Here is a 16,450-nt window from a genome sequence, read left to right as displayed (position 1 = left end):
TAAAAAGCAAAAAATTAGGTGTTTTCATCACAATATCTCTGGCTGACATGGTCAAAACTGCACGAAATTGAAAGTGTAGGATCGATCATTATGACACCCTCCGAATGCATGCCAAGTTTTGTGAACTTTCGTTCATGGGGGGCCTTACAATAAAATAATTTATGTGTACATTTAGTGACCGTGCACCAACAAGGATTCCCGGGACACTGAAAGACCGGGGTACACGAAACTTGGTGGGCATGTAACCCCACATGGATAGCATGGAACCATCGTTTTTCGTTTTGATCTGTAGCCCCCCCGCTGTACTGGACCCCCCGAAAGGAGGGTAGGGCAGACACAGTTTTCTGTGAATATCTTGAGAACTGTAGGGCCTAGGATGACCAATTTTTTCCGTATGTTTGCCTCCAGGGGTCATGTTAACCCATTCCATGTGCACACATGTGCATAAGCAGATACACACGCACACACATACATTCACAGTAATCATACGTATGACACATACTCACACAGTAGACATATGTATGCATGCATGCATATGCACAAACACACATACGCAGGCAAACACACAAGCACGCACACACACACACACACACACACACACACCCACACACATAAACATAAACGTGTACACGCACACATGCACACAATTCAAGAATTTCTCAGAATTATGAACAGGCAAGATGGGGGTGGGGTTTTATAAAATGAATTTTACATGTGGAATCTATGAACTAATTATGTTTTGGTACTTGTTGTCTAGCAGATACCAGTGAGAATTGAGTGTGGCTAATGCAATTTAGTGAGACAGTTAGAATCATATAGGCCTTTCAGCGTGATTTATTTTTGTGGAAAAAATGTGCTGGACTGGGCGGCGGTCATATTTTGTACCGCTCTGCGGTACATCTAGTTAGTAATAGCATAACGAACATTCTGTATACCCACTCTTCTCACTCTGTATTTTACTTCTATCAATACTGTGGATGCTAGATGCTAGCACTCTCCATTTGTAACCATTAGCCATCTTGAACATTATATATATATATATGAAGGATTGTATATAGTAAATGCCACTACCTTGGGTGAACCCAGATGAGTCAGTGAGCACATATGAATTTGCTCTACATTCCCATTTGGATCCATTTCTGAATCATCAAAAACCCAGGAACCAATCACAACAGCTTATCCGGCATGGGGTGGGCTTTAAATGTTGAGAGACAGAGGAGTATGGTTAGCAGTGCTGTTGAACACAACCAATGGCTGCACCGACTGCGTCAGTGTTAAACGACAAACGGATATGTATTTTATTTGGAATTGACTAAACAACTGCATTTAAAACCATCATTTTCAAGACAGATATGTTTACTGATAATATTTGGTAAGAGTTTGATGTACCAATTTAAGTTAATTTTCTCAGCTGATTACATCAGTTCAGGCGTGGTAGTGTAGTTGTTAAGCTGGGCTAGCATGCGGCAGCCAGACAAATTTTGGGTTCAATTCCCGGCTTCCATCGTTTTTCCATCATAATTTCCCAACTATTAGCCGAGGTTCATACATTAATTTTGCAAAATACACGGGGGCAGTTAATATGGTATCAATATGGTTTTGTTTTTTTAACTTGCATAAAACACTGTCCCACGGTTTATACACAATGCGGCTAATACACAGGAAATTACTTAATGTGATGCAATCTAGGAAAACCCTTCACATGGTGCACTCAAAAATCCTTGATTGTTTCTTTCAACCCTCTCTGGTGAAATTTCACCAAACTTTCACAAGATTCTGATACCATCCAAGGCAACATTCTAGACACTGTCCCCTAGCAGAATCCTGGATACAATCCTCCCAAAATCTTGGATGTTGCCAGGATGGCATCAGAATCATAAGTTGGTAACATTGCACCATGTAAAGGGTTTTTCCAGATCGAATCACATATAAGTCGCTCTGTCTGGATAAAAGTGTCTGCTAAATGAATGCTAAAATGTTTCATCTAAATCCATGTTTTGAATTTCACTGTATGCTTTTGATTCTCTTCTCTCCTCATTCTGTCCTGTTCAATCTCTGCACCCAACCAGCCCCAAGCACATGAGTCCCCCCTTCACAGCGGACTTCTGCTCAAGGTTACAAGGAAGATTTATCTTTGACATCTTTGCCTTAGTTCATGATCATATGGGGGTATAGGCTCTGGGCTCTGTAAAATGCCTTCATATAATTTCAGTTTGTTATTGGCACTACCGTTATGTAAGTAGAATTCAAATTGAATAGCGGTATTGCATCATGGGCCTCCTGGTGAAGCAAAGCCCAGAGAGAAGTGCCTGGAGCCTCATCTGGCACAGGTGCTCTCTGAATGAGGTAACACTGGATTAATAGAAAGTGTCCTTCAGAGCCCCTCCAAAAGCATTTTGAAACGCTATAAAGGATGAGCCTCATGAGGAAGACTTTCAGTTCAATTTGAAACAAGCATGTATGTGTGTGTGTGTGTGCATGTGCACGTGCGTGTGCATGTGCGTGCATGTGTCTGTGTATATATATGTGTGTGTGTGTGTGTGTGTGTGTGTGTGTGTCTACATATATAAATTATGCCCAGCAAAATCCCAGAGGGTATACTATACTCCTGAGGATATGAGTGAATAAGTAGAACATATAGACAAATCTCCACATTACCTATTAAACTTCATTCATTCTATGACTGCATAAGCCATTCAAAATATTAAAAAAGCTCCTATGCACATTTTAACTCAAAACCTAGTGAACTGAAAAGGCTTAGTGGAAAGTAAAAACCTAATAGAGCTTTTCAGTTGGGAACAGAACAACCGTGTGTTACATCATTACGTACTGTAGCTTCATGTTGAAGCTTCTAGTCCGATTGCTCTTGCGGTCCTTACTGTTTCATGCATAAGTAAGCGACTTCAACAGAGGAGATGTGTTAATCGGAGCGATGCACAATGGTTTAAATGATTGAGGAGATTGCTTAGCACCATCAGAAGAATATAATGCTGGTGTAATGTCTCAGTTCACCCAAACATACTGTTCGTGTTTCATTTCAGAAATCACCTCTAAATGGTTTATAAATGAGATTGCACCCTCTCACACAAGTCATCATCCCTCCTCCCAACCTCTATTAATCATTTCTTCCTAAGACAGCTGTACTGATTGATGACAGACACACCGTGGGCAGTTAATCACATAAAGATCTGAGTAAGTGTTTTATAGGCCCTGGCCAGCTCAGCAATCACCCTCCTCATGCTTGGTTTGTTTATGAGGTATTTGTGTGTGTGTGTGTTTGTGTGTGTGTGTGTGTGTGTGTGTGTGTGTGTGTCCGTGTGTGTGTGTCCATGTGCCGTGTGCCGTGTGTGTCTGTGTGTGTGTGAGTGTGTGTGTGTGTGTGTGTGCTGTGTGTGTGTGTGTGTGTGTGCCGTGTGTGTGTGCTGTGTGTGTGTGTGCCATGTGTGTGTGCTGTGTGTGTATGTGTGTGTGTGTGTGTGTGTGTGTCTGTGTGCCATGTGAGTGTGTGTGTGTCTGTGTGCCATGTGTGTGTGTGCTGTGTGTGTCTGTGTGCCATGTGTGTGCGTGTGCGTGTGTGTGTCTGGCAGCGTACCACCTGAGTCCCATCACTCAGCACCCTCTAGACTTGATCAAGAGAGCCGAGATGGAAAAAAGAGAGGGCAGGAATGTGGGGGGTTGAGAAGAGGGAGATGAGCGTGAAAACGAAGGGGGTGTTGACGCAGCAGATGAGGGAGGAGCGGAGAGGAGCGGGGGGAGACCGACACGGCAGAGAGAGATGTAGAGGTGAGACGACATGGAAGCAGCGAGAGCGGAAGGGGATCATGGCGAACTGCGTGCTGTCACAGCAGCGCCTAATGGCATGCACGCCGAGCAAACAGAGCAGATTTGATTTGAATGGGGGGGGGGGTTGATGGGGGCTCACGAGCGTGTCTGAAAGCACTCCGCACACCCACACACACACCCACACACACACACACGCACGCACAGCAACAGCAGCAGCAGCAGAGCGCAGGAAGCCCTCATTAGCAGTCAGGGTAGGGAGGGCTCCACACACACACAGATCAAAGAGCCCTTTCTTTGCACACAAAAGCGAGCCTCCTTGAAGAGACACCGAACCAGGCCGAGCACAAAGCAAGCACTTGCAGCAGCCATTCTGGTGGACTGATGATCTCTTACACTTCTACTGTCTGATACAAGCTCCAGTCTCTAGCGCAGCCCTCTGATAACCTCCACTATCACTACACAATCTGATGCTGAAAGCAGAGACAGAGGGCATCCGTCCTTGTGATGGATATTTGTCTCTTTTTATAACCTTGCCAAGTTGTGCTTGGCATAAAAAAATGTCTATCCATAAACTCCACGACTGTCATTTTCAAGAGCCTCCTTTTGAAAGACCGTTGAAAGTTGTTACCTGATTGAACAGGCTATATGAGCAATTACAATATCTGCTTATTAGCCTATATTAATCATATCGATACCCTGAAAAGATCTCCTCACAGAGCACCCCAGAGCACTAAGTGATTGCTGTTTTGGTGAAGCGTCAAGGAGCCAGAGGTGACTCCATGTCATGTCTTCATTACAGTTTGATGAAGGCACGACTGTCCCGGGGTGGATCAAAGCGCTCTATTCCAATCTATGGCAAGTTGTAGAAGGGATGTTCATCTATTGATCAGTCCAGTGAGCTGAAACAAAATCTCTGCTTTAACACTGATTGATTCTCTGTATGCTGGATTGGTGCAATGTCTGGTTGCACAGTTTATATCCATAAAGTCAGTTTAAGTCACTGATTTATTTTTTTCATTTGCACACTGTAGCCATGGAAACTAGTCAAGAATATTTGCTTATGTCTTTGCAGAACAATCACGAAGATGGTGTAACAGGTAGGCAATATTTCATGCTTTCCATGTCCAGGCTAGTATGCAAATATAAACATATATAGGAGCTAACACAACTAAAGTCAGTGTGCAATGGTTGAACTATTAATGATTAAATCTTAGATTCATCGTGTCTTTCAGAATATTGGCAGAACATTGTCATTTTCATTATCCTCTTAAAATGTCAAATAATTATCGTGGCCAAGCCTTGGTTTAGTCAGTAGCTAACTAATGTTTCTTATGGATGGCTCCACCATATCAACACGAACGCAGATGACAACCTCTCTGGCAGGGACAGACTATGTCCCAGAGCAGCACAGAGTAGATGTCCTCATAGTGGACCTCCCTCTGAGATGATCTCCATGGAGACTCAACGACCTGAGTGCCTGTAGACACAGATGCCCCCACATTCACTTGGCGTTACAGAAATAGAAAACAATATCTGTCTCCAGCTGTGATAGCATAAGGTCAATTCCTCATACCTAAAATATACAACTCCAGCTGTTGAAAAAGAAAGCTTTGCTAAATTATGTCTTTAGGCAGAGTAGGTGACATGTGATCATACCTCCAACAAACCCATTAAGCCAATAATTTAGTCGCAAAATGGTGAACAGATTGTAAGTATTGTAGGCCTACAGTGTACATGTACCTCATTTTGAACATAAAGCAATAAACAGTTAATATTAAATGTCTTGTTTGAATGAGAAAACTCTCCATGGAGCTAAGGAGCGCATTTCAGGGAAGAACTGACTCAGACAGACATGCCTCCAATGTAGAAATACTCCTGAGCAAGAGCAACATATTCCTTAAGGGAAGTATCTGTCTGCAGCTGAATGTCACCAAGCAAACAAACCCCTCTTAAAGTGACATTGCAACCTCAGTTCTGAAACGGCACAAGTGGCATTATGGAGTATTTTACCATTTTATCATTTTGATTTTGAAGGCAGTTTTAACATCTTCAAGTTAAATATGATAATACATGATTATATAAAGTAGAAATAAACATATCTGGTATATCCACTATTTGTCCAGGCTATAGGCTAGCCTCCTACAGTATATTATAGTTTTTCTCTAGGAAACAGGTAAGAACACTGTTTAGGACATCATCAAATATAATGTCAAAATACATCAACAAAATCCATTAATGTTTCTAAAATGTTCATAGGAAGTTATAAAATTGTCTTGTCAGATGGTGTATAATTTCTTAAGATATGCCCTGTTGGATTAGAGATTCAAGTTCAATATCTCTAAGAAGCTTTCTGGCATCAGCACTCACCACTTTGAAGTCCTCTGGCCGGCATGGAGCCCCACGAAAACGACAAGACAGCAACATGTTGTTAATGTCGTGACCTGTCCTGTCGTAAAACTCTCGCATGTTAAATGGCCGTGGCTTGAAGTTGTGGAAATCAGCTTTGACCTTGAGAGCCTCAAGGACACTTTCATCCACCAAGTGTTGGTCCCGGATTTCATACCTGATGGATTAAAAAGAATTAGAGGGGATCAGACTCAACCCAAGTCCTGCAATGTCAGATGTAATGACATTTAATTTCCTGCCCCAGGTTTCTATGTGATTTAAAGTGTACCATCTTTCAGTGGGTGTAATCAGACCAGCCAGTGAGTGTGTGTCTTCAATATTTTAGTTCAAAATAAAAGTCTTCCATAAACCCTTCTCACAGCATGACTTGGACCCTCTAGAACAGAATCAAGAACACATATCTTGGGGATGGACGGCAAAATGACAGCTGTCAGAACAGAGTCTTCAAGGCATTAAATATGCATGTGTGAATTATTAAAGGGGAGTGAGGAGGCGAGTTAACCCCTGTGTGAGATGAACCACGGAATACTCCAGTGTGGAAAGAGCTGTGTGTGAATACAGATGTCCTCATTAATCTGTAATGTCTGTAATATTCACTTTAGCACTTATTCACACACACTTCATATTGAGTTAAGAACCAAAGGTCCTTCTGGTACATTAAATATGAAAAGGCCAAGCCACAAACATCTCGCAGAGAATTAGTGTCTAGCATACGGGGCTAACAGCAGAGTTAGATGAAGATGAAAAGCAAGTTTTTTCCAAGCCATTGCTTAAAATATTTTGTTTGAAAAAGAGTGCTTCCTGGACTCAAAAACTGTATATTTGAGGTGCTCTGTGAATGAGAAAACACTATATATCCAAAGCAAGGAAAACTACAAAGCACTCTTTTTTTAAATAGTTAAAAAGCCCAGTCAAAAACTAGTTTGAATCCCAGATGAAGGCTTGGGGCTGAAACGTGTCATCATTTTATAAAGGTTTACAATGACCAAGCCATGAAAATAAAGGCTTTTTAACTATTTAAAAAGAAAGTGCATTGGAGTTTGTCTTGTTTTGGATGCATTGTAAAAATAATTTGTGTTAATTGCGACCTCAGAATTGAGACATCAGATATTACAATAATATTTAGCTGCTGAGATACATCTTGCGATAACACTGAATTACAATAACATCTCGTAGAGTCTATGCATATGGGGCTAACAACAGAGTTACTAGGACACAACGGTGGCAGCCAGCAATTGAAACCACACATTTTCTGTCTCCTGCATGATAGCCAGTATATAGCATAGTTCTTACATGGTTAACTGAATCTGACTTGGACATTTGAATTATGGAGACATGTCCACAGCACTGTATACAACTGATTGCAATAAAACATAGTTACAATCGTTCTTAAACAGAATAATAAAAGTATACTTCCACTGTGACCCTTTAAGAACTGTCATAACAAATATAACAAAGATGACAGAATAGATTAAAATACTCCCAAGCTAAGAGCTGTAATAGCAAGATGTCCACATGAAGCCAACTGTCACAGATTGCTTCAGTTGGAGGACCCAAATGCATGACAACACCAGGAACTTTAGAATTTAAAGAGCTTTTACTTAGCAAAACAAGGGCTGAAAAACAAGGGCAACAACATAGCATGGACAAACACAGAAACAAAGACTGACAAGGCACAGAGGGAACATGAGGGCTTAAATACACTGGAAAACAAGGCACAGGTGAAGACAATAAAACAATAATCAGGGAACAAAACTAGGCACAGGTGAGGGGCAGAGATAATTAACAGAACAGCATGGCAGGGATAAACAAAGGAACACATTGAACAGGACATATAAGTAAAACGGTAACAGGAAAGTAACATGAGGAGCAGACATGATGGAATACAACACTAGACAGGGAAACAAAACCAAGACAGGACAACAAAACCAAGACAGGACAAAACCCTTACACCAACCATGACATGAGGAAAGTCCAGCATCACCAAAATCATTGGTCACTCAAGAAGGTAAAACAAAAAGAGCAATGCTAAAAATCTATAGGACTAAATGAACCACATTTTTTTTGCTTTTCTATATGGCTTTACATGGTGGAGGGTATCTGGGCCTCTAGGTTTGAAAAAGATGTGAAGGAGCCTCAGGTGTGATGAAAAGTAGCTGACTATCTGAGCAAGTACAACATTGTGAACATTTTCTTATTAGCCTATATCTAGCTAGCTAACATAAAAAATAAAGACATTTCACTTGAATTACTAATTTGTCTTCTCTGGAAATTACAAAGAAATTTGTGGAAAAAGTGTTGGTATTCAGTCTACTGTAGCTAGCTATCTTGCTGGCTTGGTGGTTGTCCCTATACTCAAATTAAGAGCTAAAAAACAACTGCAGGTAACATTCGTTTACTAATGTGTTTTTAATTCTAGCAATGCGGTGAAATGTAGAGAGAATACAAATGTGGAAGATTAAAATGCCAAGATCGGGACAGCTAATTAAATAAATAAATAAATTAATTAATTAATTGCCTCCTGTTGTTCAAGTCTTGCTCATCAACCTTTTAAAACAAGCATGTCAGGTGCTGTCCTTGGTGCTGTAACGTGAACACAACTGACAACTATGAATGCATTGGCACCTTATTTACAGTGTATGATTGGCACTAATTCATTCCCACAGGCATCCATAGTGCAGTTGTGGATCATGACAGTTCTGAAATGTATGATGAACAATGCTGCAGTAAAGTGAAGCCTGAGCTATAAAAGTTTGACTCGACTAACAAAAGGGCTTCAAGTGACCAATTGCGTTTCTGCATAGGATTGGACAGGATTGGATATGTATCCGTTATTTCACAGTTGTTCATTTTATAATGACATAATCAGCCATTCCCATCAAATGTTCCATCTTCTCCGTGCTATGAGTCTAGCTCTGCTTCTTGATGACCGCATCAGAATACCTCTGGTATGACTGTGATCATTGCAATAATCTCATTTCATCTGAACAAGCATTTGTTCATCTCCCCTTCAAATCAGTAGTGCTTGAGATGTTGTTTCTTTTTGGCTAGAGACGTTTTAATGCTAATTCCACAAGCCTCCTCATAGCATATTCGTTTGAGGAGTTCCCTAAGCCCCAACGCCATAACTCTTTTCCCACAGATCGTTCAACTAGAGATTTCAAAAGGGCTGTAATTAAACTGAAGCTTTAGCTATTTAAAAGGACTGGAGAGCCCACCAACAGCACTCTTAACCCATTCGCGCTGGATGCTGCATGACGCAACATTGACCCTCCCGCTGGATGCTGCGTAGCGCAACATTGACCCTCCCGCTGGATGCTGCGTAGCGCAGCATGCTTTTTATTTCATGTTTCTAGGTGCTACAGTGAGGCTTAGATATAAAATTTTGGTAGACGTTGACAATTTTTAGTATGTTTTTAGAAAACCCTCAGGAAATAAGGTTATTTAGTCTAGAATGCCATAGGATTCCATAGGCGTTTTTAGCAGGCATTTTAGGAGTAAATGGGTTAAGGGACTGCATACATTTGCAGGCGCACAGACAGACACACACACACACACACACACACACACACACACACACACACACACATAAACCTGTGTAATCTGTAATCTTGTAACATGGTGATATTTTAGAGCTGAGAGTGAAAGACAGAGTGGGGTAGGGAGGAGAGGATGCCTGTCAGATGGGTAAAAACACCCACATGCTTCCTACTGCATCTGGCAGCCTGCTTCAGTCAATTCTGTCACATGAATTTACAAGTGCATCAGCAATACCATTTAGAAACTATAGCGAATCATTCATTATCCAATCAAACAATGGAAACCAATCACAGAGACCACCTACAACAGCCACCAAAACATTGCAGTGGCGAGAAAGACTTCTGAATCAGTCTGCATCCCTTAGTTACATCCATCCAATTGAAGCAACCCACATACATAAATTGACAGTATGAGGAACTTCAAAGAAGAGTCAACAACATGTGGTCATTCAAGCTCACATTGGACCCCAATCAAAAACAAAGAAATGCAAATACACAGCTATTCTTAGTTGTGCTTTTTAAACGTGAATGTAAGTGAAAGTCTGTGCAGGTGGGCTTTTTAATGAACCAAAAGCTAAAGACATCACGCAAGCTGGCAGGCTCTACTGTCCCTTGTCACGTGACCTAGACACTCCCCATCATAACAGGCATTTGTGTAGGGCTTGAACAGGAAAGGAGACCATATGGTTCCTTGAAATGCACCAACATTGTTCCCTGCCCCATCTGATGGACTCCCAATGGGAAGAGGCACTGGGACCTGACTACAGATCCAGACCTTCATGCAGGCCCGGAGTGGGTAATCGGGAGAATCGGGAGAATTCCCGGTGGGCCGCTTCACTTTTGGGCCGGTCGAGGGAAAAATATTGTCATTTGTCACGTTAATCTATCTTCTCTTAAAGTTGGCTGCACACGTTCGCATTCTATGCCTAACACCGCAGCCTCTGCATGGGTTGTTCTCCCCTCCCAAGAAGAGTTAATTGGTTGGGTCCATTTCCTAAAAAGTTTTCTCAGATACTAGCCGGGTCGGCCCTACCGTAGTGATAAGCGAGGATGGATGGTAGAAAGATGCCATGAGGGACTGAAAAGGCCAGGTAAAAAAGACGAAAAGTATTGGAGGGAAATGCTGCCAAATGTGCCATGCTTCCAATTTTTTTGAAGAGGACAGACATAAGTGGCAACTGGTAAAGAGAGATAGCCATGATTATAACGGCGTAATTGGGCTAATAACCTACTGGACGTTGTCGTTGTAGCGTTGTCAACCTATTCGCAAGTAACATATTAAATTAGTTAAAATATTAGCATTTTGGTATCATCCAATATGGCTATTCATAGACTTTGCAAATATTATGCAAATATTGATAACAAAACTCAAGCTTGATCTGTGTATAGGCCTAAAAACAAAAGTAGCCTGAGCAGCAGATCAGCCAGTCCCCCGCTGAAAATGATGAGCCCGAAATTAACTATGACTATAGGGACAAGTAGAAAGGATAATGGAGTTAACCATATGAATTAGTTATTTTATGGAAGAAAGATCAACCTATATGGCTTGTTTGCTCAGAAGTGGATGTAGTAAAGGAGCAAATCACCAAACAACAACATGATAGCTGACCCATGCAGAAAATAACATGTAAACAATACAGTAGTTCAATATGCCTCTTAGTGGAATTGTGGGATACATTTCAAATGCTTTATTTCTTCCTTCCTGTTTTTGTTAACCTATCCTTGTGGAATAGTGGAATATTAGCCTATAATAAAAACTACAGGATAGTAAGAGCTGAAATGTTGCCTTATTTATCCAATTTCCACCACCACTAAAAAAGTGGGCCGGTCTTGGGCCTGAAACTCCCGGGCTGAAAAGTGGCCCCACTCCGGCCCTGCCTTCATGTCACAGTCTGAAGTGTCTACTGAACCACTGAGTGCTTCTTGGCTAGTAGATGGATCTGGGGGGCTATGAACACACTAAGGCGGGGATCACATTAGCCAGCGGCAAGCGGCAGCAGCGAGTGTAACGCAACGCTCAGACCATACTCAGTTCGGTTACACTTTACTTGACAGTATCGACATAAGAGTGACATGACACTGTCATGAACTTGTCATAAACAAGTCATAAACCTTTATGACATAACGCTTCTGTCATTAAGTGTAATTCGGATTTTGTCATAACAAGTTAAGGTTAAGATTAGGGTTAGGTTTAGGGTTGGAGTTAGGGTTAGGAAATTAGAATTAAAAGTTTGTTTTGGTGAGTGGTTGTTTTGACCATTATGCACTGGCCAGTTGTCCCCGCCCCACTAATCCCATCTAAAAGTCAAATAAAATAAAATAAAAAAGAATAAAATACAAGTTAAAAAGAAGATAAAAGAGAGGAGCTGTAAAAAAGACACAGAGTGGTTTAAAACTTTAATTTAATTTTTCATTAAGACCTTGTGGGTGTAGTGTTTGAAGTTTTAAAATCCACAATCTCTCTGCTCTTTTTCTCTGTAAAATTGTCCAGCCTGGGTTCCCTTCAAGGCCACAGACCCTCAAATGTGTGATGGTGTGTGTCTGGAAATGTATGACGAGATAGTGTTGAGTGTATTTTTGTGTATGTTGTGCAGATGTTGTTTGAGGCGTATGCGTAGTGTATGTCCAGTTTCCCCGATGTATAACATGTGACAGTGAGTGCAGGTGATAACATAAACTAAATTGGGAGTGTCTACATTTAATGGGTTAGTGGGTGCAGAACAGTGACTATGGATATTAGTGATCGTAATAAGTGAGGGGTGAAATGTAGGTTTTCTTTAGGGGGTGGGGGTTGTAAGTGCCGGGTGAAGGTGGTGCGTATGAGGAGGTCCTTGAGGTTTTTATTGCGTCTATATGCGGAGATGAGTGTGTGGTGTTGGAAGGTGGGGTGTGTTGTTTGGAATTCAGTATAGTGTTGTTTCAGTGTGTGGTGAAGGTGTTGTATGCCGTGTGAGTAGGTGCCAATAAGGGGCAGGAGATGGGGTGGGTCAGGGTTGGGGTTAGGAAGAGGGTTGGGGTTAGGGTTAGGAAGAGGGTTGGGGTTGGGGTTAGGGTTAGGAAAAGGGTTGGGGTTGGGGTTAAGGTTAGGAAAAGGGTTGGGATTAGGATCTGGGTCTGGGTTGGGGTTAAGAGGAAGGTCTGGTGTGGGAGTGAGTGATGGGCAAGTGTTTGGGGTGTATGAGTGAGTGGGAGCAAGGCCGGCCAGAGTCAAGTGCTTAATGTGGCGGAGGAAATGTTTAGAAAAGTGCCTCTTACGGAGGGCTTTAAAGAGTTGTTGTATGGCATGGTGAAGGTCTGTGGGGAAGGAGCAGATGCGATGAAAGCGGATTATTTGTGATTTAACTATGGATCTAAACGTGTGTTTGGGGTGGTTACTGTGCTTGTGCAAAAGTGAATGAGTGTCTGTGGGTTTAAAATAAACTTTGGAACTAAAAGTTTTATGTGTAGGTGAAACGGGGGTGAAAAAGATGGTGGTGTCTAGAAAATTAATCTGGTGAGGGTCAATAGTGTCCTTAAGTGAGATGGATGGGTGATGTGAGTTTAAGGTGTCTAAAAAAGTGTTGAAATCCTGTAGGGGGTGTGGCCAAGCTCCAATGATGTCATCCAAAAACCGAAAATAAAAAGTGGGTTGAAGGGGGCACTTGGCTAGGGCGGCCTGCTCCCACTCACTCATGTAGATGTTGGCGTAGGAAGGTGCAAAGCGTTGACCCATGGCAGTCCCGTGTACTTGTAGGTAAAGTTTATTGTCAAAGTTAAAATCATTGTGAGTGAGACAGATTTCTAAAAGTTGCAGGAGGATGGTGTCCGGTCTGTGAGGGTCTGGGTATTTTTGAAAAGTGTTTTGAACTGCTTGTAATCCGGCGGGGGTGTTGCTGGGTTAGGGTTAGGGTTAGAGGTTATGGTTAGGGTTCATGTGTCATGACAGTGTCATGTCACTCTTATGTCGATACTGTCAAGTAAAGTGTTACCATAAGTTCTCTCAACACAAACACAAACCTAAACTGACATTTAAATGCGCTTGCCTTGCGCTTTGAAAGTTGAACCAAGTTCAACGTTCAGCCTGTTGTTACGCCAGCGCTGCCACCGTTCCGCTGCCGTACCATAGAGAACAATAGGAAACCTGCCACCTGCCGCTGGTCAGTTTGATCCCCGAATAAAGGCATCAACACCATTCTTGTGTCGTGTTTCCACCAGCCTCACCATGCAGAAATCGTTTCACCCTATGCCTTGTTGTGCACTGACTGCCTGAGATCCATTTGACCCTTCACTTGCAGCTTCAGGTGCTCCAAGTTTTGATGATACATGAGGTCAGGTCAGTGGCATCGGTCTGTGCTCGCTCCCTGACACACCAATCTAAACACCCACGGGGGACCAGCGAAAAGGGATTGAAGAGCCCCTGATAATGCTCGGGTGAGTAGGCGTTGGGGAGCGGTACACTCAGTCGGAAGAGGATGGAGGAGAGACTCATGCAGAGTCACGTCACACACAGCAGGCAGTTCCAGAGGACATTAAATGACAAGGGCATGAGCAAGTGTGTGTGTGTGTGTGTGACCTCCAGGGCACATTCTGTCTTCTGGAGTCTCATGGCCTCACAATCTGTGTTGGGTAAGAGGCCACACACACACACACAAACACACACAGAGACATATATACACACACACACACACAGAGGAGATTTTGCTCTAAGCATCCCGCTGCCATTTCACTGCACATCAGTGCAGTTACATACAAACACACTCTCACTCTGTCTCTCTTTCTCCCTCTCTTTTCATCTCTCTCTCTCTCTCACACATACATACATACATGCACACACACAGACATACACACAGACATACACACACACACACACAAAACAGGATTTTACGACTATCCGACTGCCCAGATATACACCCACCCACAACCTTACTGTGTATAACACTCAAATAGTACAAATTAATTTAATCATGCATGGCAGATTTTAAAAAAGGCTTTTCGTGAAGACATGGCCACCAACAGTTACATAGTCAGTGAGATGTATTTGCATTTCAAATCAACCGAGTCATCCATGAAGTTAGAAATAATTGCGCCATAAAGCATTCATCAAATGCAACCCAATCACAGTGCTTTTCCACGGGATTTGAATGATTAATGGTTACTGCATGAATCAGACGCATCCTCTGTTATCAGAGTAGCCAAGACTCATGGTTTTCTACACTACTGCAACAACTGAGGAGAAAATGACTAGCCAGTCATGCAAACCTCTGAACATTTTGTTCTATTATGTTACAATGTACAAATGAACCAATGTCTCCTTTTTTCCAATAAAACACTAAAGCTGAACTTTGCTGAAAGGTTTTCTATAGTTGTCCAGGAGATAATCCTGTGGAGATTATTTTGTACTAATAATGTAAAACTAGATGTACCGCGTAGCGGTACAAAATATGACCGCCGCTCAGTCCTGCACATCCATTCCGCGAAAATAAATCATATTAATGAATTTGTCTCCATCTTCTACTCCATCCCCCACTCTTGAAACTTTTGTGTATGCTTGTTTGGAATGTGTGTTTGCACACATTCCGCACACAAAGTAGCCTACTGGCGCTGCAAAGGTGAATAGATTTGTTTCTGGGCCAAAAAATCTGTAACATTGTTATAAAACCTTTAAAATCTCTAAACAATCACAAGTAGGGCAGTTCATCATAGTCCATCCATTGCAACTGGACTGATGAAAGGTACACCTGTAGGCTACATTGTATTTGGGAAAAGCAGAAGGTAGCAGCATAATGTATTTATTTATTTATTATTAAACTAAAACAATCCCTGTCAGTTCCATGCAGTTTTCAACAGCTATCAAGAAGAGAGGTCATGTCATGGATTTTTGTGAATGTTTCTTCTTCTACATATGCATAGGTTTAGTCATCTAGTTCAAATTATATTCAGCTTTATTGTCAATGCACAAATTAAATACCAGTAGTCTAAAACAAAATGCCGTTTTACCCAGTGGTGCAAATAACTGACATGTCCAAAAGGGCCTTCATGAAATGCGTTGCGAGACTGTTCATACACATTTTAACGGGCAAAGTTGAAGAGCTACTCTCCGTTATTGTTTGTGCAAATAATATGCTGATTCATGTTCCCTTGCATTTTGCAACCATGAGGTCCATGGTTAAGCTCAATCTTTTGACGCAATCTTTTGATTTTCACCCAGCCTAGTCCATGGTAGGCACCCGATAGAAATATTGTTTAATTTTGCGATTGAGATATCCACGCACTGGCGCCCCCCCTGCGACGTGTTCGCCCCCCGGTTTTAGAGCTATTCTAAATGCAAAAATGCATAGACATTGCATGACAAAACCGTGACTGTTAACAAACTATAAGCTATATAAGGTAGGCCCTATGCTAGGCCTATTACACAACACAAATTGTCACCAGGCTATGCTGGCGACCCAAATAAAATATCCGTTGGAACCAATGGCTTACACCTTACAGTATCAAGCTGCCACCTCTTGGCGAAAAGTTAATAGTTTTGCATATCAGTAGTAATACATTTCACGTAGCTGTGAATCACGGAAAGGGCGAATGAAGTGGACACTTCTAAATGGAACCCAACCCACTGTACAGTAACTCAAGGTCTGTGGCTAAAGCAGCCATAATGAAAGCGTTATCATTGTTTGGATACTTCACACACACGTGTTTTTTAATCGCATAGACTACAACTACCAAGCTGGAATCAAAGCACATCG

General features: G+C 41.9%; 1 protein-coding gene across 1 annotated transcript in view; it reads right to left on the bottom strand.

Annotated features, from left to right (window-relative positions):
* The window catches only part of asic1a (acid-sensing (proton-gated) ion channel 1a), a 36,561-nt gene that overhangs the window by 13,764 nt on the left and 6,347 nt on the right, over positions 1–16,450 (bottom strand). Inside the window, exon 2 of the mRNA XM_076267069.1 lies at positions 6,151–6,346. Coding sequence (XP_076123184.1) covers positions 6,151–6,346 — 196 coding nt within the window. The remainder of the gene's footprint in view (positions 1–6,150; positions 6,347–16,450) is intronic.

This window comes from Alosa pseudoharengus, unplaced genomic scaffold (genome assembly GCF_046254945.1).
Source record: "Alosa pseudoharengus isolate Yale_2024_CS ecotype anadromous, Long Island Sound unplaced genomic scaffold, YU_APseudo_1.1 YU_APseudo_1.1_scf_4, whole genome shotgun sequence".
Classification (NCBI taxonomy): Eukaryota; Metazoa; Chordata; class Actinopteri; order Clupeiformes; family Clupeidae; genus Alosa; species Alosa pseudoharengus.
The sequence above is the reverse complement of the archived record's forward strand: the minus strand, read 5'-3'. Positions and strand labels throughout refer to the sequence as shown.